This window comes from Mus caroli, chromosome 10 (genome assembly GCF_900094665.2).
Source record: "Mus caroli chromosome 10, CAROLI_EIJ_v1.1, whole genome shotgun sequence".
Lineage (NCBI taxonomy): Eukaryota > Metazoa > Chordata > Mammalia > Rodentia > Muridae > Mus > Mus caroli.
Genome location: NC_034579.1, coordinates 108,634,837 through 108,656,318, shown reverse-complemented (window position 1 = coordinate 108,656,318; position 21,482 = coordinate 108,634,837). Strand labels below are relative to the sequence as shown.

General features: G+C 40.4%; 1 protein-coding gene and 1 long non-coding RNA gene across 4 annotated transcripts in view; one reads left to right on the top strand and one right to left on the bottom strand.

Annotated features, from left to right (window-relative positions):
• The window catches only part of LOC110303709, a 66,843-nt gene that overhangs the window by 13,494 nt on the left and 31,867 nt on the right, over nucleotides 1-21,482 (top strand). The window contains exons 2-4 of the long non-coding RNA XR_002378947.1: nucleotides 6,258-6,353; nucleotides 12,931-13,098; nucleotides 13,473-13,702. This is a non-coding gene — a long non-coding RNA (uncharacterized LOC110303709). The remainder of the gene's footprint in view (nucleotides 1-6,257; nucleotides 6,354-12,930; nucleotides 13,099-13,472; nucleotides 13,703-21,482) is intronic.
• The window catches only part of Tspan8 (tetraspanin 8), a 31,804-nt gene continuing 16,943 nt past the window's right edge, over nucleotides 6,622-21,482 (bottom strand). For 2 of the 3 annotated variants that reach the window (XM_029482306.1, XM_021174904.2), the window contains 5 exons: nucleotides 20,123-20,197; nucleotides 19,915-20,022; nucleotides 15,256-15,381; nucleotides 11,547-11,630; nucleotides 6,623-6,894 (listed from right to left, as the gene is read on the bottom strand). In XM_029482306.1, the coding sequence (XP_029338166.1) occupies nucleotides 6,841-6,894; nucleotides 11,547-11,630; nucleotides 15,256-15,381; nucleotides 19,915-20,022; nucleotides 20,123-20,197 (447 nt within the window). In that variant the 3' untranslated portion in view covers nucleotides 6,623-6,840. Of the gene's footprint in view, nucleotides 6,895-11,546; nucleotides 11,631-15,255; nucleotides 15,382-19,914; nucleotides 20,023-20,122; nucleotides 20,198-21,482 lie in introns of all 3 variants that reach the window. The other variant, XM_021174903.2, reaches the window with a different exon arrangement.

The window sequence follows — 21,482 nt, the reverse complement described above, 5'->3', positions numbered from 1 at the left end:
CTTAAGATCCTGTGGCGGGTGTTGTGGGTAGCTGGCGAGTGTCAGCCGACCCTGCGCCCTAGCTACCCTGGTGCTGGTCCGGCCGGAAGAGCGACATTCATCTTTCTTTAACCAACTACATCACTATCATTTGTATCATTAGACTATAAAGATCCTTGCTTGTGAGAGTAAGCAGGTGGTAAAGAAAATAAAAGTTCTGCTTTATATTTCTCCAACATACGGTATTTCCAAGTTATTTTTAGATTTATTTTTATGGCTGGATGTGTCCCAGAAAAGAAAGTTGGCTTTTCTCTCAGAAATTCTTCTATTGAAGGATTTGTAAGGTCTGTGGATCTTTTGAAAGTACTTTCCAATGTGGAGAATTTTTTTTTTTTTGAGCCACTGAGGGATAGTTACCTAAGATGTAGTAAAAAACAGGGGCGTATTGGAGACTTAGCTAGCATCACACATAGCTAGCCCAGGCCCAATGTATGGACCACAATGCCAGCTTTTAGGCCCGTGAGAACCGCATCCTTAATTCAGCAAGCACTGGTCACATGCTAATGCTCATTATCCATCATTATCCACATCTGATATTTTTTTATTTGATTTCAGAGCCTTTGTTTGGCTTACTGTGTGTTACTTTCCCAGTTCTGCACTAAAGCGTTTTCTTTTTTAACTAAAAAGTTTGGTTGTCAATTATTATGCGTTTTGTTTATGAACTAATTAATACTTTCCCTGTTGTTTACAACATCCCCAATAGTTCTCATCTTCACTTTTGCCAAGAACACTAACCTGCGTTCCAAAAATCACAATTTCTTCGGAGAACAGCATGTTCTATTGGAATCACTTGAAATAATGTCACAAATTACTCTTGGAGATCCTGCGAGCCAGGTGTGGCCCTGCACTCCACTCAGCTCCTTATTGCTCTTGGCATTGCTGCAAATGATGCTCAGACTGTATTAAGCAGACGTGACTTATTTAGGTTTTCATCTGCCAGCAGAGTGGACCGTGCCCTCTTTCTGCGCATCCCAATACACGCTGTTAAACATCAAGATGATGGCCAGCTCCAATCCCTTTCATTTACTGTCTTTCCCTCACTGAGGTTCAGTTCCTGGCCCTCTGTCTCTGCTCTGTTAGGTTCCACTACTTAGCACACTATCTGGAGGGCAGCCTTGGTATGAGATTCTGAGCAAAAGGATTTATCCTTTTCTAGAGGAGTTATTGTCAAAATCCATTTCAAATTTGAAGAAGGCCCTACCCTTGCTTTGAAGTCTAAAGGAGCTTTGTAGTCAAAAACAAAATTTGATGAACATGTTTTTTAAAATAATTTAATTGTAATAACTTGTATAATCATGCTATTATAGATACTGACACTTTTTAAGGGCTAAGCATACTGTATGTGTGTGCTGAACAATTTGTGTGTGTGTTATCTTAGTTAATATTACGGCTCTGTAGAGACCTCTCTTCATTCTCAGTTCTTGGATGAGTCACAGGAACATGAACATGTCCAGCATCACTCAACTGCTGGATGGTGAAGCTGGATGATGGGAACCTTAAGGAATCCGCTTCCATATTGTGTAGTTTGTGGTCGCCATCCCTTGTAAAAGGAGAAGGAGATGGAAGAGGTGACTAAAACAAGCTCCTCTCCTGGGAAGGGACACTGAATTCTCATCTTCTTTTTGGAGGCAAATGAATTGGTTGTAAGTGACATGGGTGTGGTCATTTTAATGTCTTTTAAAATATAAAATTTATTTCTTCTTATTTATTCAAAAGATACTGCTTGGGCAAACATCTACTGCTTGCTAAGCTATAATTGGGTAAAACGAACGGGTAAGAATGAGTGCATTTCTTTTTTCCAAGTGGTGTCCTCAGGTAAAAGATATGGCCTCAGAATCAAGTGTGAATAGCAAGTGTGATAGGACACAGGCAGTAGAAGGTTAGGGAGAAGGGAAGACACGCCACTGGATTATGGCACTTTGTCAGCATAACCAGATGTTTGCATTATCTCCTTGGCAACTTGGCTTCTCCAGAAAGATTCTTACACTCAAATTTTAATCAACTCAGCTCTTTTTCTAGGTTAGAAGGATGTAAAATAAGTATGGAAACCCCCATTGAAAGATTAGTGCACATAAGCTGGAGAGATGTCTCAGTAGTAACGAGTGCTCGCTGCTCTTGCCGAGGACCAGAGTTCAGTTCCCACCACTCAGATTAGGCAGCCACATAAGTCCAGCTCCAGGGAACCCAGGGCCAGTGTTCATCCTCCGTAGCTGCTGACCCACACCCGAATGGACACACACATGGATACACACACATACACATAAGTGAATAATAAGCACACATATAGACACACACATAAATGAATAATCAAGTGTTTTATGAGGGGATTGCTACAATGATATCACTTCAGGAGAGACCATGGAAAGAAAATAGGGCAGTAATGAAGAGAGACACAGAGAAGTGAGCAGATTTGAGAAACATAGCTAAGTGTTAGTTTGAATTTCATGTATCCAAATCAGCGCCATGTATAATCTTAAACATAAATTTTAAATAAGAATGCCTCTACATCTCTAAATTGGAGAAACATTTCTGTTTTAGTTGAATGAACAGTCCAATGGGGAATTTTTTTCATTTTGTTCTTGCTATGATTCTTCAGTGATTAATGAAATTTCATGTATTTTAAAATATTCTGGTTTGATCTTGAAGCCATGAAGTAAAGGATGGATTTATTTTTAAATCAGAATTCAACATAATTCAGGAAAGAAAAAGCTTCCTTTATAATCACATTCAGAACCAAAACAAATTTTAAAAGCAAGCAAATTATCCTAAGAAAATAAACATTTTAAAACATTCAAAGCAGAAGTCTGGACACATTTCAGCGGCTGATGCACACAGAGGAATGTCTGGAAATGTTAATATCTTCCTGATAAAATTTGTCTCTTGGAGAAGAGGAAATTCAAATGGCTTGTGAAGGTCACAAAGTTGTCAAACTCTAGTTTCCCTTAAGGGCTGCCTGGGGAGACTGTCTCCAGGTAAGGCTCTATGGTTGCTGCTGCTGTTATTGTTCACAGATGACTCTCCAGTCGGGCCCTCTCCACTCTGCACAGTACAACCAATGTACTGTGTGATAGTCTTCCTAGCCTCGCCCACCCAACGCCAGAAACACCCTCCTCCACTGATAACCGAAAACCATCCCCAGACATTGACAAATATTCCCCTCAGGGGGAAAATGACCCCAATTAAGAACAACTGCGCTCAAGTCCTCTCTGTCCTTGAAATACCATAAATTTTAGCCAAGAGGGGGGAAAAGGGTAAGAAGCTGCACAGTTTCTCATACAGATTCTAACATTTCCTCGTTATTATTTTCACCATGTTTATGCCCTTTCTTATGAGGTTGAGCATGGTGTCCTTTTCTCAAAGTCTGCCATTGTGATGAGGATCTTTTCCGTTTCTGCCTTCAGTTGGGTTTTTCACGGTTCCCGGCAATGCTCTCCATGAGTGGGTGCTGTACACTGTACTCCCAGGCTCTCTTCTAGTCTTGCTCATAAGCGGATTCAGACGGTGGAAGGATGGCAAAAGAATGGAGTTGATGGAATGGAAGAAGTCATGTCAAGCTGCCATGTGACTTCTGTGGCTCTTAATCCCGCTAGTCAAATCCTTCCTCAGCCTGCCGTCCCTCTCTCGATTCTGTCTTCTACCACACATCCCTGGATCTCAGCAATGTCTCCATCCTTTGCCTCTACATAGGTTAGCAGTGTCTTCCTGCTGCTTATCTCTGGTTTACCTCTCATTTCCATGGCACAAGATAACTTTCCCACCCACCTATGTAGCACATATAATTGCCACAGAATGAATTATGTCCTTCTACATTCTGTGTTTTTTAATTAACTAATTGATTGATTAATTAATTAACATCACAAGCACTATCCCTCCTCCTGGTCCCCCTTTACTGAGACCCTCGCCTCATCCTCACTCCCCTTCTGCTTCGAGAGGGTGGGACCCTCCCTGGGTATCCTCCCTCCCTGACGCATCAAAATCTCGAGATACTCCTAATCTGTCAGAGACTTGAGACATTCAGTATTCTAACGCCCTAATTCCCATTATGGAGGTATTTGAATAGGAAATAATTCATGTTAAATATGATCCTAGAGTAGAATTTTGATCTGATAGGACCATTGTCCTCTAGGAAAAACATACCAGATTACAGGCTCTCCACTTTTTTCTTTTTAATCCCCCTTACCAACATGAGAACTTAGCAAGAAGTTGTCCACAGTGCAAAAAAAGAGTCCTCACCAAGAAATGGACTTACCAGCACCTTGGTCTTATATTGTTTGGCTTCCAGAACTCTGAGGAATTCTGCCTTTTAAGCCACTCTAGTGGTTATATTTTGTTATGGCACCTAACACAGTGCCTGGTGTATTCATCTGTTTCTTGTACTATGCCTTCATTATCTGAAGGGGTTGGAGGGCTTCTGTTTTCCTACCAAGTCTGACTAACAAAGGTCTTGACATCACTAAGACAATATAGTATTTATTAAGTTCCTAGCATGGGCCACAAATTATGCAAAAGAAACTTTGATACTTGTTTTCTTAACTGTTTTCTTCAATAACATTGTAAGTTGGTTTTTGTTGTTGTTGTGGAGGTGTTTGTTTGTTTGTCTTTTAAGTGATTGTCTTACTTGGTTTCTCTCAAGATCAGAAGAAGGGAATGAGTCAACCATATTTATCTTGTATGAGAATAAATAATCACAACTACTTTAGATACTGGGACATAAAACATAAAGGTTCTGAGTCATTTGGAACCAGTCATAATTAATCCCCTTACCTACTTCCTGTCTGGCCCTAAATTAGTCTCTCAGACCATGCTTTCCGTGATTGAAAGCCGGTCTCCTGATAGTTAACCGGGTAAGAGGGTTGTTCTGTGTTAAGCATTTAGAATATGTTTAGAGATTTAGAAAACACTCAGTAAATCTAGAGCTCTTAGCTATTACTTACCGCGTGCCAATTCTGTACTAACCACTATGCAGTAAGGATATAGACACAGATAAGAAGCGATGCTCTCAAAGAGTTTCAGTATACAACAGGCACAAACAAAACAGTAATTATAAAAAGATGGCAAGTTAATAGGGTGGTATGTTATCAAGAAACCAACTTGATGAACTTTGGGCTTTGGTCAAGGTCTGAGTCTCACTTCTGGCAATCACTAACCATTTGAGTCATGGGCAAGTTGCCTTCTCTAAGCCTTCATGGTCTTTCCTGAAAAATAGGCATAATTGTGGTTTCTATTTCACAGGGATGTGTGGGAAGAAGTGAGAAAATAAATGCAGAGTCTATTACAGAGCTCTTGGCAGATGACACATTCCCACCAAAGAACTATTACTTTTATCACTAATGAGGGAGCATAGATTAGGGGTGTCCAACCTAGCAAGGATGCCCCCAATTTTCTACTCACTGCCTGACACTTTGAGCAACTTCACAATGACTGTCTTCTGTGGTTTCCCCCATGCTTAGAAGACGGGAATGGGTCTATGAGACTTTTCTAGAATGAGAATAAATAGTCATGGCTACTTTAGAAAATGTCTTGACAAAGTCTATTAACCCTTAATCCATGCACACAAATCAGTTCCACACCTGTATGTACACACACACACACACACGAACATTTATATCAGTGTTATTGGAATAATACAACCAAATGCCCATTGGAAAAAGAATGTGCATCCATACCCAATGAGAATAAGCTACACACATGTGCCACAATATGGATCCCATAGACAAAGAGCCGAGAAAGAAGCCAGAATGGGCAGCTTCTTATTCTACTTAGAGGAAGTTTAAGAACAGGAATATTGATCTATGGACACAGGAGTCAGACCAGTTGTTACTATTTTAAAAACACTGAGTGGACCAAAGAACTGATACATGTGTCTCTAACCATGCAACATAGAAACCCGTAAGTGGTTTGCAATGTCCGAGGTGCAAATACTCCCAGCATGGTGGGCTGCAGGGTCCGACAGACCTCAATGAGTAGATTTGTAAAGAGATACAAATGTGAATACCCTGCTCTGACTAACAGAATTGGGAGGTGGCATTAGAGAGCAATGTGGGGCGCTAAGACTATCGTCCTTGGACAGGGCTTACACAGGCGCATGCGCAGCCCCAGAGTTCCACGCTCACAGGTCATTCATTTTGCTGTACATTATATTTCAGTAGAATGTAAAGTTAAAAAACATACTTCTACAAACTAGAAAGAAAATTTAGTCTAACTGTTGTGTCCCACAGGAAGATCCAGAGAGGTACCAGGAGGTCTAAGGCTAAGATACAGGCACTGTTTCGATGCTTAGAGTACACCTGAAGCAAAACACAGACGTCATAAAGGTAAACAAAGATTTTATAATATGGTGATTTACACATTGTTAAGTATTTCACCTTTAGACAATCTCATCATCAGCCGTTGACATACCTGATGAAACAGAGCTGTGTTTTTGAAAAAGAAAAAGAAAAGAAATCCCAGATCCCAGATTCACTGCCCTAGAGTCTGTGATCTTGTCACTTAGAAACGTGCTTATTCCACTGGGACGTTCCAGATGATCATCTCTAGAGACACAGAGCCACTTGGACACAATGGCCAGACACCAAAAAAAGCATCAACACCAACACTTTTTATTGTGAGAAAAAAAAATACACAACCATTTGTATTATGTCCTTCACAGTTAAATACAGTGAATACCTGTGAAGATATCTGTAGCCTGCCTCAGTGAGACACTTCAATAAGACATTTATTTACAGTATTCGAGTATTTAAAGCCATGAAGCCAAAGCAAAAACTCAAATGGTGTTTATGATGACTAGGTAAGTCCTCAGGTTTACTTGCTTCCAATCTGGCAGTACAGCACCATAGAAAACACCAAACCGAGAATCTAGAAATAAAACACAGGGTTAACGTGGACGCTAAAGTAGACCATGGAAAACAAAAACTGTCTACTGAATGGGAAATTAATATCGAGGACTGAGTACAGATGTCTCTTCCCCCTTCTCTCTCCCTGTCTGTCTGTCTGCCTGCCTGTCTCAGTCTCTCTCTCTCTCTCTCTCTCTCTCTCTCTCTCTCTCGTGTGTGTGTGTGTGTGTGTGTGTGTGTGTGTGTGTGTGTGTAAGTGTGTCAGGTTTTTCCAGCTTGCCAGCCAATCTTCAATGGCCCTACTTAATTGTGCAGTACCAGCTATTACTCTGGGATGGTCTCCCCTTGTGGTACGAACGTATCTTTCTGTAAGCATTTCCCTTTGAGCCCTGCATACCAACAGCCTGCAGGAACTAAATATACTTATTGATTCCATTGAACGACCACGGTCATCTGGTTTGGATCATCTGCACAGAAATCAAGGAGTCTAAAATTTCTTCTACTAAAGTTTTAGGCAATGCTTAGAAGTGAGAAAAAATTAAGTGAATTTTTGAAGATGGAAAAAATAATGGAGTTTTAAACTATGAGTAACAGCTTAACTCTGGGATTTTCTTTTGAAGTCACAAAACACAACTGAAAATCTTGGGCGTGAATCCCATCTTCCAAGGGTAAGGACTGTCAGAACCGCGAGGTCGCCCTTCCTCCTTTTAAGTGGTGGATAGTCCAGGTCATTTGATCATTTTCATTTAGTGAATGTAAAACCGAAAAATGCTCATCTCTTTTTAATAAGAATAATAATCTGCTTATTTAACTCTAGATAAGGATTCCAAACATCCATAGATTTTTTTTTCTTTTTCAGAACGAGTGTGAGCCTCTTATCTGAGTTTCTAGTGTGCACTCTGAGAGGAACCCATTGGGTACAACCTTAGCAAAGCTTCCACCTAAGGTCTAAATATGAAACATGATTTTTTTTTTCTGATAAGATGTCTGCATAGATTTTTCTACATTAGGTCTGTGGGAAATTGATTCTATTTTCTGAAAAATATTTATGAGAAGGTATTTTCTCTCTATGCATCTTTGTGTTTCCATGAAATTGGAAGCAGAGAATATAAGTGCTAAGAGGCTTGCCTAATGATTCTAAGACTAAAGTCTAATCGGGTCCAGCTTTCTACTGATTTGATACCAGAGGACCGTTTGCAAAGGTCTCTTTTGAATCAGGCACTAAATATTTTTTCTTTTACATCAAACTCTAGAGGGAAGACAGACTTTAAGATTGGGAAACCAAACAAGAAAATTATCCAACAATTCTTTCAATCAGCTCTTCTCCATGGCTACAGATAGTCCAGGCATCAGACTTTTACTCTCTCACTCCAGGCTAAACATCACAACAGCAGCACACAAGCTCCACAGTGGTAAATTACTTCATATAGCATTTTTATGTAGCTATTTTACTGGAAAGACGAATATGAGAATTAAAAACGCCCTTAAGTGTGTAACAAATACAAAGAGTAGATCAAACCCATAAAATATTGATATGTGCTGCTCTTTTTGCAACCGTGTGTTCCACATGCTCTGTTAAGATCCCTGGCAATAACTTTGGCTACGATGTGCAAGCCACCAGTCTTTCCAATCAATCATGGCCTCCTTACTTTTGGCTCAGCTCCAACAAACCTCTTAGAAGCGTACGTGAGCTGTATGCTGCCGTCGTCATCTCTCTAAATTGAACTCTAGCACGAAATGTAATCCTTAACCTCATTCAAGGCCTGCTCTCCCCATCTTAGTTCTTGGTGATTAAGCCCAGGTCTCTGAGCTTTATTAACCTCGAGCTCACCGCCAAGCTGTGTTCTCGGGCGTGATTTAAGTTCAACTCTGTCAAAGTACAAGTGTGTGAGTGCCATATGTTCACATGACAGTGAGTATCTTCCTCACCTTTGTAGCCTTTGTGTCTAAATTATCATGAAGCCAGAATGCAAAGGAACAAAGGACAGGGGACAAATGTCAGAGTCTAGAGAAACAGACTCAATGCAGAGTAACTTTTGACTTTGACTCTCAATCAGATTCAAAGAAAGCCATGCTTTACCAACATAGGCTTTTTAATCTAGGCTATGGGGTTTTTTGTAGGTGGTGTTGTTTTGGGTTTTTTTGTTTGTTTGTTTTTGTCTTTTTTGTTGTTTTGGTTTTGGGGGGTGTTTTTTTTTTTTTTGTCTTTTGGTTTTTTTTTTTTTTTCTTGTTTTTTAATGCTAGCAGTATCTAGTTGGGGTTTTTTTGTTTGGTTGGGTTGTTTTGTTTTGTTTTTTTTTTTTTTTNTTTTTTTTTTTTTTTGTTTCTGACACTTGGCTGAGAAATGCCACGAGGAACCACTTAAAATATTATCTCGCTTTACTCTCAAGATAAATTCCTACCAAGTGGTGATGTGACAGGAATTTGCAATCTGCTAAAGCACCCAAAGTGACCAGTGCTCAGCATTCCAGGAGAAGGGAGAAAACATCACTCAGCAGAGAGATTGCCCACGGTGTTCAAATTCTTGCTACCGGACTTGTGACTCTGACTCATTTGATATCTGCATTTCTCAAGATTGGAGATAATTCCATATATGCTCTTTTGAAAGTGTTTTTATTTCATCTTCTTGGCAAATATCTAGAGGCCATATAAAAGCTCTCCTTCAGGCCACATAAAGAAATGCCAAGGAGTCCATCAAGATAAGAATCCAATGGAGAATATATTTGTCAGCATCAATAATTGAATTGATGGAGTGATGCACCAGCTTCACCCAGAGCTTTCCTGGAGACCTCTCCGAGTCTGCTTAAGAGGGCCTATGCCGGGAAAATGCGAGGAAATGACTTAAGATGTTTAGAAATTCTCAGATTTCTCTAGAATGAATCGGAGGAAACACATTTCTTCACGCCTTTGAGTTTAGCCTGTTTTTCCTGTTTCAAGATCACGGCTAGAAATGGACAATCACGGGAGCTCCTTTACTTTGGATTCCCGCTCTCTCCTGAGCTCACTTCAGGAACATTTAACACGAGTACTGGTTTTGATGCAAAGGGGATACCTACAACTAAGAACTGTATAGATGACTTTTCTCAAAACAAGAAGAATTTTAGAAATAGCAGCCTCAGCCCTTCTTGGTTTGTAGGAATATAACCCTACTTATTCCAGTCTCAAGAATAATTCAAAGAGATTCTGTGCCCTGAGCAGTGTCTATTTGGTGCTTTTAATACACTCTCAGTGAGGTCCATCATGAGCACATGTTACTGCTGAGGAGAAGCCTTGGCTAGGTCCAGGTTCCTGAGAGAGGGGTCTTTGGGATCAGCAAAAACCAATGACTCGAAGTCAAATCATGGGTCCAAGCTGGTAGCTTAGGTTCTGCTGGGATAGCTTTCCAGACTGCTGTGTGTGTGTGTGTGTGTGTGTGTGTGTGTGTGTGTGTGTGTTCTGCTCTGCTCTAGACAGCCATTTCTTGCTATTTTAACAACTCTCTGGTCGAGACAGATAGCTTTCTGTTCTCTCTGCTAGTAAAAATTCTAAAAGCTCTCTGGATAGCTCATGGGTTTTCTGACCAAAGTCAGAAAAACTGCTATAAAAAATGTCTTGGATCTTCCGACCAAGTCAGAAATCCTGTTAGAAAAATTTTAAAAATAATTCTTGGGTTCTCTAATCAAAACCAGAAAGCCAGAAGAAAAAAAAAATTCTAAAAGAGCTGTGTTCCCTCTTCAGATGCGTTTCTCTGGATAGCTGATGGAGAACGTTCTAAAAGTGCCAGCTCTCTAAGTAATTCTTGGGATTTCTGACTAAGAAATCCTGTTAGAAAAAATTCTAAAAGTGATGTGTTCGCTCTCCATAGATTTTTCTGGCCAAAATCAGAAATCCTGTCAGAAAAAAAATTCTGAAAAACTGCTATCACTTTCTGCTGGCTCATCTCATGCAGACCAAAGGCCCAGTTTTTTAAATTTACATATCAATTCTGTTATTTATTCCAGGTTCCCTTTTGATCATCCTATGAATCAGCCTCCTGTTTCCCCAGCCTCTTAATTCTTAAGAGACAACAAACACATATTTTCTTTTAACACTGCAAAGGAATTCAGAGATCTGCCTGTCTATCTGTTAAGCCAGTACAGTAAACTAGCTGGGTGGGATCCTATCCTGAAATTACCATTTCTACCACACCTGGACCTAAATTAGCTCTGTCTCAGGCTGACCTTGAACTCAGGACTCTGCCTGCCTTTGTATCTGACTGNTTTTGTATCTTTCTGACAAGTTGGCTCACAGAGCAGCTGCTTTGTCTCTTTAGATTCGTGAATGCCTTCATAATTCATATTGCACCCTTAGATTTTGCCTCGTTGAGAAATCATATATTTTTGAACCCATGTTTTTAGAGGTCTTTTCCACAGCCGTAAGGGCTGTCCTGAAGGTCCCCGAGTTTACCATCTTGCTGAGACATTAGCCGTGCCTTTGCTGTCTCAGATCATCAGGGAAGACAGTGGAACGTGAAGGTATGTACAGTACTATGCAAACAAGCCTTATTGCCCACAGCAGCCATGGACACTACTGCTGGCCCTGTCCCAGGGGCAGGAACCATGTTATTCTGTCCCCACCCAGGCCATGCTCGACCCACATGTTCTAATGTTACAATTATTACAATATGCAGAGGTGATCACACTGTTGTACTGTACCTCAATAACAGCCAGTCCAAAAGCAATTCCAATGACAATAATAATGTTCTTTTCAAACAGATCTTTGATCAAAGAAAGACAGGTCTGTTGGAAAAAGAAAAAAAAAAGAAAGAAAGAAAGAAAGCATTGCTTTTAGTGAAATTTTGATCTCCTATTAGGTTGACGTTTTCATATTGGTACCAAGGTCAACAAAGAGGAATTGAACTATTTCTTCTGCCCTAGCCTTAGCTTTTACTCTTACTCAATAGCTAAAGAGCATTTGAGCCATCTTTTCTTTTTTTCTTTAGCTACATAGCTCCTGACTGTTGGGACCGACACGCAATAGAGTGGCATGGGTAGATCAAGTAGTCCAGCACAAACCTCAGGTTCAGGAGTAGCTGACCAATGCATAGTGGACCCCACTTAGTTTTTGTGTGCTTTTATTTGGTTACAGTTTGGTAGGGGGGAGGGTTGGGGTTACATTCTTTTCTTGGGGGTTTTGCTGTTGTACTGGATTTTTGTTTGTTTGTTTGTTTATTGAAAAAGAACTTAAAATTGGGAGGGTAGAATAGGAAAAAGGATCTGGAAGGACTTGGGAGAGGGGAAGAATATGATCAAAATAGATTTAAACTAAAAATATTTTAAATATTAAAAATATAATAAAAATGATTTGGCAAAATTTTAAAAGAAATTAATAAGTCAATTTGTAACACAAACTATAATTTTCATAAACAAAATAATCACAGATTATGTGGGTAAGTGACCTGTGGCAGGGAAGTCTAGTGTTAGGATTCCGGCTATGTATAGTGCGGATATTCCCTATGAAAGACAAGGGAATGTCAAGTCCTCTAATAATAAATGACTTCTATTTTTATCTTTAAAGGGTCCACTATGTGTGCTTTTATGATATTGCTTTAAGAAAAAGTTTAGAAAGTTGCTTCTTTGATACATTATTTTGAAATGTATTCAAATCAGCCCAGAAATCTAACTTTATAAATTTTCAGACAAATTATAAACATTTCAATAACTGAAAATTACAAGGATAACTCTTTTTAAAATGGAAAAACACTGCACAATATAATCTGTGTTCTCATGAGCTATGTCTTCCCTGTGACACCCACATGTGCATGAAGACTAACCAAGGTCATACTACTTGCTAGAAACAGTAAAATAAATAAATAAATAGATAAATAAATAAATAAATAAATAAATAAATAAATAAAATTTTAAAAATCTACAAAGTTGGGAAGGTCTTTCCCAAACTTTATCCCTTGAACTTCTTCATTCTCTTCCAATCCAAAGCAGCAAACATCTGAGATGATCATGTCAGTTAGGACCAAGACAGAGATGAGTGTCTACATCTATTGATTCATATTTATGATATCTGTCTCCTCCTGCTTCCAAGAAAACAGAGAGCAAAAGAGATCGAAGAAAAGAAAAGGAACCATGGGACTGATAAGATGGGCTCAGCAGATAAGAGCACTGACTGCTCTTCCAAAGGTCCTGAGTTCAAATCCCAGCAACCATATGGTGTCTCAAAAACACCCACAATGAGATCTGACGCCCTCTTCTGGTGTGTCTGAAGACAGCTACAGTGTACTTATTGATAGTAATAAATAAATCTTTGGGCTGGAGCGAGGGGGCTGACTGGAGGGAGCAGAGGTCCTAAAATTCAATTCCCAACAACCAGATAAAGGGCTTACAACTCTCTGCACAGCTACAGTGCATACTCATATACATAAAATACATAAATAAATCTTAAAAAAAAAAAAAAAAGAAAGAAAAGGAAAGGAACCATGAGTGGTACCCATTGGCAGGCTTCCTATTTTTCTGGACTTTCAAATGACACACTGCAAATGGGACGATTCCATGAAATAATGGCCTTCCTTACAGGGTAGCAGGGCAGCCATTGGCTTACACTCAGATGAACTCTGTTTGAACTTTCAGGCGATATCATTTCATAAAGCGCTTTTCAGAATGTATCTTGAAGAAAGCCATCTTTCAGCTGAGTCCTCCATCGGAAGTGGAGATGCACATCAACAGAGCCTAGGCATCCCCTGGTCATCCTAAAGAGAAGCTATATTCATCCACACCAGAGAATGATTTCCATTCTACCTTGGAAATGCTGTGTTAATACATTTAGGTAGGCAGGAGGGAGTCAGAGAGGATTATAAAAGGTAAGAATGAAATAATTTAATTGCTATTATTTTGACAATGAAATGACACAGTAATATTGCCCCCTGTAGTTCTCTCCCGTGAATTATTGTTAATATGAGTGATACCTGTACAACCTCAGAGCAGAGCTTCTCTAGCCCTGGTGAGTAGTCTGGAAGGGAGAATCATTTCCTCTGTGATTTGGTATTTTTCTTTAATTTATTAATGACAATTGGTAAATAAAAACAACACTAGATTGGAAATAATTTTTGGGTAGCATAGAAACTAATGTATTGTGAGTTGGAGTAGCTTTGGGGAATCTCTCATGACTAGATCATACTCATTTGCTGAAGCCATTTTGACACCACAAAGGTATAATTGATATAGAGTCGTCTCTGAAGAACATTTCAACATTGATGCCAGTTGTGTTTCCACTAAGCCTTTCCAGGTAGAAGGGACATCTATCTATCTATCTATCTATCTATCTATCTATCTATCTATCTATCTATCTATCTATCTATCTATCTACCTATCTATCTATCTATCTATCTATCTATCTATCTATCTATCTACCTATCTATCTATCTATCTATCTATCTATCTATCTATCTATCTACCTATCTTTCTATCTATCTATCTATCTATCTATCTATCTATCTACCTATCTATCTATCTATCTATTTTTATTTCATGTGAATTTGGTGTTTTGCCTGCATGTATGTCTGCATGAGTGTGTTGGGTCCCCTGGGACTGGAGTTACAGACAATTGTGAGCTTGCCATGCTATAAGTTGAAATCGAGTCCTCTGGAAGAGCAGTCTTAACTGCTGAGCCATTTTTCCAGCCATAGTGTGAAAAGCCTTGTAATGGGGAATACATGGCTTACAAGAGGTAGTCAATAAACATGATGAGTAGTCACATGTTTTTCATTAAAAAGCACATAAAAAAAATAGAAGTTTGATACCCACAACTCAGACACTTTGGATGCATATAACATATTAGAAGATGGAAACTCACCATTTAAATTGATTTCAAATACTCTAAGCAACTTTTCAATTGCAACAATAAGTAGATAAATTAGCAAGTATATTTAACATTTGGAAGCTGAAGTCCTAAATATCAAATCCTTTATTTCTACATAAATGGATTCTTGGGAAAAGGTATTATAAATAGGGGGAAAAAAGACTGATTTTTGAAAACTAAAGTAAAAATATTAATTTCCAGAACTTTAATTAAGATTAAAAGGAATAGAGGACAGTAATTGTAGTGACCAAAGACAGAATAAAATAAACTTTTATGTTAACTTGTACTTGACCTAACTTTGACCCATGAAAGTTTGATTTAAATGATGCTAAGCTTATAGACAAAAAAAAAAAATTCATTTAAAATTTCAAAAAAATTTCATTTAAAAATATCTTCTTTCACAGTTAATAAAGATTAGCTTTATATTTGAGCAACTGAATATTTTCATACTAAAGCTCTCCTGGTGCTTACTGTATTTAAGTTTTTACAGAGACGGTCATTGTGAAAAGAACATATCAGAACTATTGATTATGTCAAATTGAACCTTATTCTCACCTTTGGATAAACGGAACTCCCCTGATAAGTGCCACAGTCAGTTCCTGAACATTGACATGACTCTTTTGCCTCCGGAAAATTATTTCCCCAGTCGGCAGCTCCTTTCTCCAAGCCACAGCACTTGAACTGTGAAGAGAAAAGCAAAAGGAAACGCGGTCATTAACATAACCGGAAACACCGTCATACATTGAATTGTTCTTCTAAATCTTGTTACGGAGATGCGTCTTAGGCTAAAATATAAATTGTATTTTATTTCTGTGTTATGTATATGTGCCTACATATACACATGAGTGTCTAGGTGTGTATATGTACATGTGTATGCAAGCATGAGCATGTGCTGGAGTATGGTAGGTGTGTCCTGTGTGCACAGTAGCCAAAAAACAGTGTGGGATTCATTGGAATTGTGTTTAAGGGAGAAACAGCCAGCTGACATGGATGCTGAGACATGACCTCCAGTCCTCTGAGAGCAGCAAGTACCTTTGACCACTGAGCCTCCTCTGCAGTACTCTCGATGCTAACATATGATACACCACCTTACCCATACAGAACACACATACGCATAACTAAAATAAAAATAAATAAATAAAATCCATTTTTAGAAAGGAAGGAGTGTTTAATTTTGGTCTAAACATTGATAAAGCAAAAATGACTAAGAAGTAAAAGTTTGAAGAAATTAGAAATAAAGTTTAAAAAAACAAAATTCTTTTTATATATTTTTTTTATTATTATTTTTCGAGACAGGGTTTCTCTGTATAGCCCTGGCTGTCCTGGAACTCACTCTGTAGACCAGGCTGGCCTCGAACTCAGAAATCCNCCTGCCTCTGCCTCCTGAGTGCTGGGATTAAAGGCATGTGCCACCACCGCCAGGCAAAAACAAAATTCTTAACATTTAGTTTTAATGACAAGAGTCTGATCTATGTATCCTAGGGTCACACACACACACACACACACACACACACACACACACACACAAAGTCAAGTTCTCAACTTAGAGAAATACACATGCTGCTCAAATTTTTTGAGAAATTTTAAAAATAATTGTTTTTCATGGTCTCTGCACCAGAGACATCTCAAAGAGCAGGGAGTTCCAGGACCTCCCTGAGACTGAGTTTCCATAGAGACCTTTGAAACAGGAAAGCAAGCACAAGCAAAAGATCAATGTTTCAGAAAAGTGTCATAGAGATGGAAGCACAGACTAAAGTCGCTGAAGGGGAGGAGGATGAGGCCGTGGTCCAGGAAGGAGGCAAGGAAGTGGCAGTGACACAGAACACTGTTGGATGAGGAAGAGAATGGAAGTAACTGCATCCACTGGAGAGAATGCTTCATGAGGAAACTGTCAGGAAAAGGTATTAAACCACCACCACGACAACCAAATACTGGCTGCATTTTCAGGGATGAATTTAATCCCAGCACATCAGGAAACAGAGTCGGCAGAAAGCTATGAGTTAGAGGCCAATCTGATTTACACAGTGAGTTCCATGACAGTCAGAACTATATGTTTTGATTTCACCTTAAAGACAAAAAAAGAAACAAAGAAACAAAGAAAGAAATAAAGAAACAAAGAGGAGGGGAGGAGAGGAAGGAAACAAAGAGGAGGGGAGGAGAGGAAGAAAACAAAAGAAGGGAGGGAGAGAGAGAAAGGGGGAAGAGGAGAGAGAGAATGAAGGAAAACGGCTAGGGACCCCAACTGAAAAAAAAAAAAGAAATGTCCTCATGCACAGTACATACTCACTTATAAGTGGATATTAGCCGTAAGTCCAGGATACCCATACTACACTCCACAGACCCAAAGAAGCTAAACAAGAAGGAAGTCCCAATCAAGGATGCTTGAATCTCACTTAGAAAAGGGAATAAAATAGCCACAGGAGGCAGATGGAGGGAGAGAACTGAATGGGAGAATGGATGGGGAGGGGAATGACAGGTTCAGAATCAGGAGTGAATAAAGATAGGAGAGAGGGCCAGGGGACTGACTGGGAACATGGATGGAAACCATCAGCTGGCAGGGGTTGAGGGTGTGGGGGCGGGGGTGGGGGTGGGGGCATCTCTAGCATGTGCCAGAGACCTGGGATGGGGGAGGCTCCCAATAGTCTGCAGGGGTGACTATAGCTGAGACTCCTAGCAATGATATGGATCCTGAAGTGGCCATATCTTGTAGCTAGGCATGGCCCAATGGAGCAATAAGGACATCAACTCACTACAAAACTTTCAACCCAAAAATGTGTTCTCTCTACAAGACATGCAGGGACAAAGATGGAGCAGAGACTGAGTGAATGGTCAATCAATAACCAGCCCAACTTGAGACCCATCCTATGGGCAAGAACCAACCCCTGACACTATTAGTGATAGTTAATGCTTGCAGAGAGGAGCCCAGCATAGCTGTTCTCAGAGAGGCTCCACCCAGCAGCCAACGGAAACAGATGCAGAGACCCACAGCCAAACATTAGATGGAGTTCAGGGAGTTTTGTGGAGGAGTTGGGGGAAGGATTGAGGGACCCTAAGAGGGCAAGAACTCTACAGGAAGGTCAACAGAGTCAACTGACCTGGATCCTTGGGAGCTCTCAGAAACTGAACCACCAATCAAAGAGCAAGAACATACATGGACTGGACCTAGACCCCCTGTACATATGTAGTAGATGTGCAACTTTGTCTTCATGGGAGGTCTCCCAACAACTGGAGCTAGGGTTATCCCTAAATCTGTGGCCTGCCTGTGGGTCCTATTCTCCTAACTGGGCTGCCTTGTCTGACCTCGGTGAGAAAGGATACACCTAGCCCTGCAGAGACTTGTTGTGCCTGGATGGGGTGGTACCCAAGGAGGGGCCCCCACAATGTCACAGCAGAAAGGAGGAGGGGGAGAGGAACAAGAGAGGGTGTCCTGGGAGGAGCGGGCAGCGATCTGGAGGTAAAGTGGAAGGAAGGAAGGAAGGAAGGAAGGAAGGAAGGAAGGAAGGAAGGAAGGAAGGAAAAACAAAACGTCCTATGGATGCGAACTCAAATTCCAACCCTTTCATTTTCTATCTGCCAGCCCCCTCTCAACAGGGTGTGCGTCAACATGATGCTACCGTCTGCTTTGGTTTCGTATTCTGAAACCTTTATGAAGTGGGAAACGCGCCAGAGGGAATCACTCAGGTGATACCCTTCTGAACTGGTTAGTGCTGGCTGTGAAGAATAGGTGGTTTTGCAGGGCTGCGTGTGTTCCTGAGAAAGTGGGTTACCATGAGAGGGGAGCACGGAGATGAACAAAGGCGAGGGAAGATGGTAGGATGCATGTGACATGAAACTAGATCGAGGCCGGAGGGTGCCGGTGGTAGGAGTGGCGAGAGGATCGGGAGAAGAGCGAAGGACAGGAGGGCAACCACAACACGGTATGTGCCAGCACGACACACTGGAAGCTACCCTTAATACTTTGTAGCTTTGTATGATTTTTTTTTTCTTTTTCTTTCTTTCTTTTTTTTTTTTTTTTTTTGAGACAGGGTTTCTCTGTATAGCCCTGGCTGTCCTGGAACTCACTTTGTAGACCAGGCTGGCCTCGAACTCAGAAATCNNCCTGCCTCTGCCTCCCNAGTGCTGGGATNAAAGGCGTGCGCCACCACGCCCAGCTGTATGCAATTTTTAAAAATTAAAAATCTGAACACTCAAAGCGACGTTTTAGTAAAAGCCAACAACTAAAGAGCAGGATCTCTCTACCCTCTAGAATCTTGTTTCTTGTCTCAGTGATCTCTTTCTATATTTAATTCCGCAGCTGTGGTGCCTGCCTCTGTGAAGACCTCAGAGAATGGAGGCAATAATGACTCCATGCTATTCAACCCCCGACGAGCAAAACCAGCCTCTTTTCTGCTAGTGGCGGTACACGCCTTTAATCTCAGCACCAGGGAGGCAGAGGCAGGCAGATTTCTGCGAGTTTAAGGCCAAGCCTGATCTAGTGAAGGAGTTGTAGGATCGCCAGGAGCTACACAGTGAGACCCTGTCTAAATGAAACCAACTAGACAAGCAAACAAACAAGAACCCAATTAACGACTAATAAATGTCTCATGTATAAAATACTCAGTCTCAGGCATTTTGTCAAAGCAATATAAAATAAACCGAAACACTATTTCATAGGGTTGTAAGAGGCACACTGTTAGTTTTAATTTGGGGGAAGGTAGACTCCACAGCACTGCTCTTTTAGAAGGTAAATATTAAAGTAATTATTGGTTTGACCCATAAACACTTAATTTGTTGTACACATACCTTCTTAATTTATGCCCTAAATTGCTTTAAATCCCAAGGGACTAGAAACTGTTCCAAATACTTTTTTCTTATTACTTTTTTTTGAAATGGCAATTAGTCAAAATCTGCAAAATGGACAATTTCTTTTCATAGAATACAACCATTTAAAAAAATTAAATGTTGGACTGAAGAGATGGCTCAGTGGTCCAGAATACTGGCTACAGTTCTAAAGGACCTGGGTTTGATTCGCAGCACCCAACAAGGCAGCTTACTACCACCTGTAACTCCAGTTCCAGGAATCAAACACCATCTTTGGATTTGCATGTGGTGCTCAGACATCCAAGCAGCAAAAACACCACACATATAAAATAATAATAATAATAATTTAAAATTTACAATTAAACATTGAATAATTATATTCAAATTTTCAAGTGACCAAAGCATTCTATTTACCTCTGACTGAAACACAATCATGGCCTTCTGGAAGTCTTTTGCCTCATCAGTGTTCTCCGACAGAAGATTAGCATTTTCATACAGCGTTTCATTCAGAATTCGGTTATACTGAAAATTGAGAAGGAAAAAAACATATTGTTAAATGAGTCGTGTTGTAGTGTAGGGTTTCAATGTGTGGGGCTTCTGTGAGAGTCATCTATGAACGTACCTCAGGTTTGAAAGCGGCTCCTAGGATGCCTGCTGCCACTTGCAGAATCAGAATCAGCAGCAAGCCGATAAAAAACTGAAAGACAAGACAGGGATGCATTATTCTCAGAGCAGCAGGTAACTTCCAACAGGGTATCCAGTGTCATGTGACCCCTGGCAGCCAGAATAGCCTCAGAAGTGGAATACAAGACTCCGTCTCCTTTATTACACCACCGTGTTGAAGCTACAGATTTGCAATCTATGACTACCCAGAAACATCTGCTTCAGAAATGGGTCCAGGAAAGTAGTCGCAATTAAATCTCGGCAGAAAGACCCCTGTCTATTCCAGCCTATTAAAGGGAAATGGGTTTGGAAGCCTAGAAGATCTCAGGGTCGTTTCTCCGTTCCTGTTTAAATCAAGGTGAAAACTTGCACAGAACAGTCTCTAAGCGGTATCATCCCCGTGGAAATCGCTGGAAACCACGCACACCCTGAACTCTGCCTGGAGGCTGCAGCCCACATACCAGACTGTTCGGAAAACGAGTACCTCAAGTAATTACATCCCCAAATGGGGGGGAAAAGGCCGCCTTGCTCAAGCAGCTCGAGCAGGACATGTTACTGGAGTCCCATTAAACTTGTCTCTGCTTTCCCTCACAGCAAACCGCTCAGCACCATCCCTCTCAGACAGGCACAATCCTTATTTTATTACGGAAGCAAGTTTTGGTCACTCCAATTCATCGCCGACAAATACTATTTTCTAATAGTTTCACAAGATCCGCCCATTTCTTGTTTGCATCTACGTTTAAAAGTGAATGCCTCTGAGCTATTCCTGCTTAATCTGCCCTTCTGGAAAATTCTCACTGACAAATCTGATTATCTCCCCTGCAATGTTGTTACACAGTTGGGGCTTTATGACTCGGCTGTGGCCTACACAAATACATCTCCTACCAGTACTGAAAACAGCCTCTGCCTCTCCAGCCACACGCAAGACACTCCCATTTCTCAAACACAGCAGCCTTGGACCTGGAATTCAACAACACACCCTCCCTCACACAGACAGATTATTCAGTTCCACCCTGGCTTGCAAACTCCCTCCCCCAGCCTCACCCTTCTCCTCTTCAGTTTCCCTCACTACAGTATGGTTTTACTGATTCTTCCCACAATGGGGTCTGTCTTAGGGTTTTCTCTATCACTGAACGCAGTGTCTGACAAACAGAAACACGGTCATTGTTACATGACTGACTGAAGGAATGAGGGCATGACTCATTAAAATGTGTCTTCTTTTTTTTTTTTGATTTTTAATATTTTTATTACATATTTTCCTCAATTACATTTCCAATGCTATCCCAAAAGTCCCCCATAGAGCCCCCCACTTCCCTACC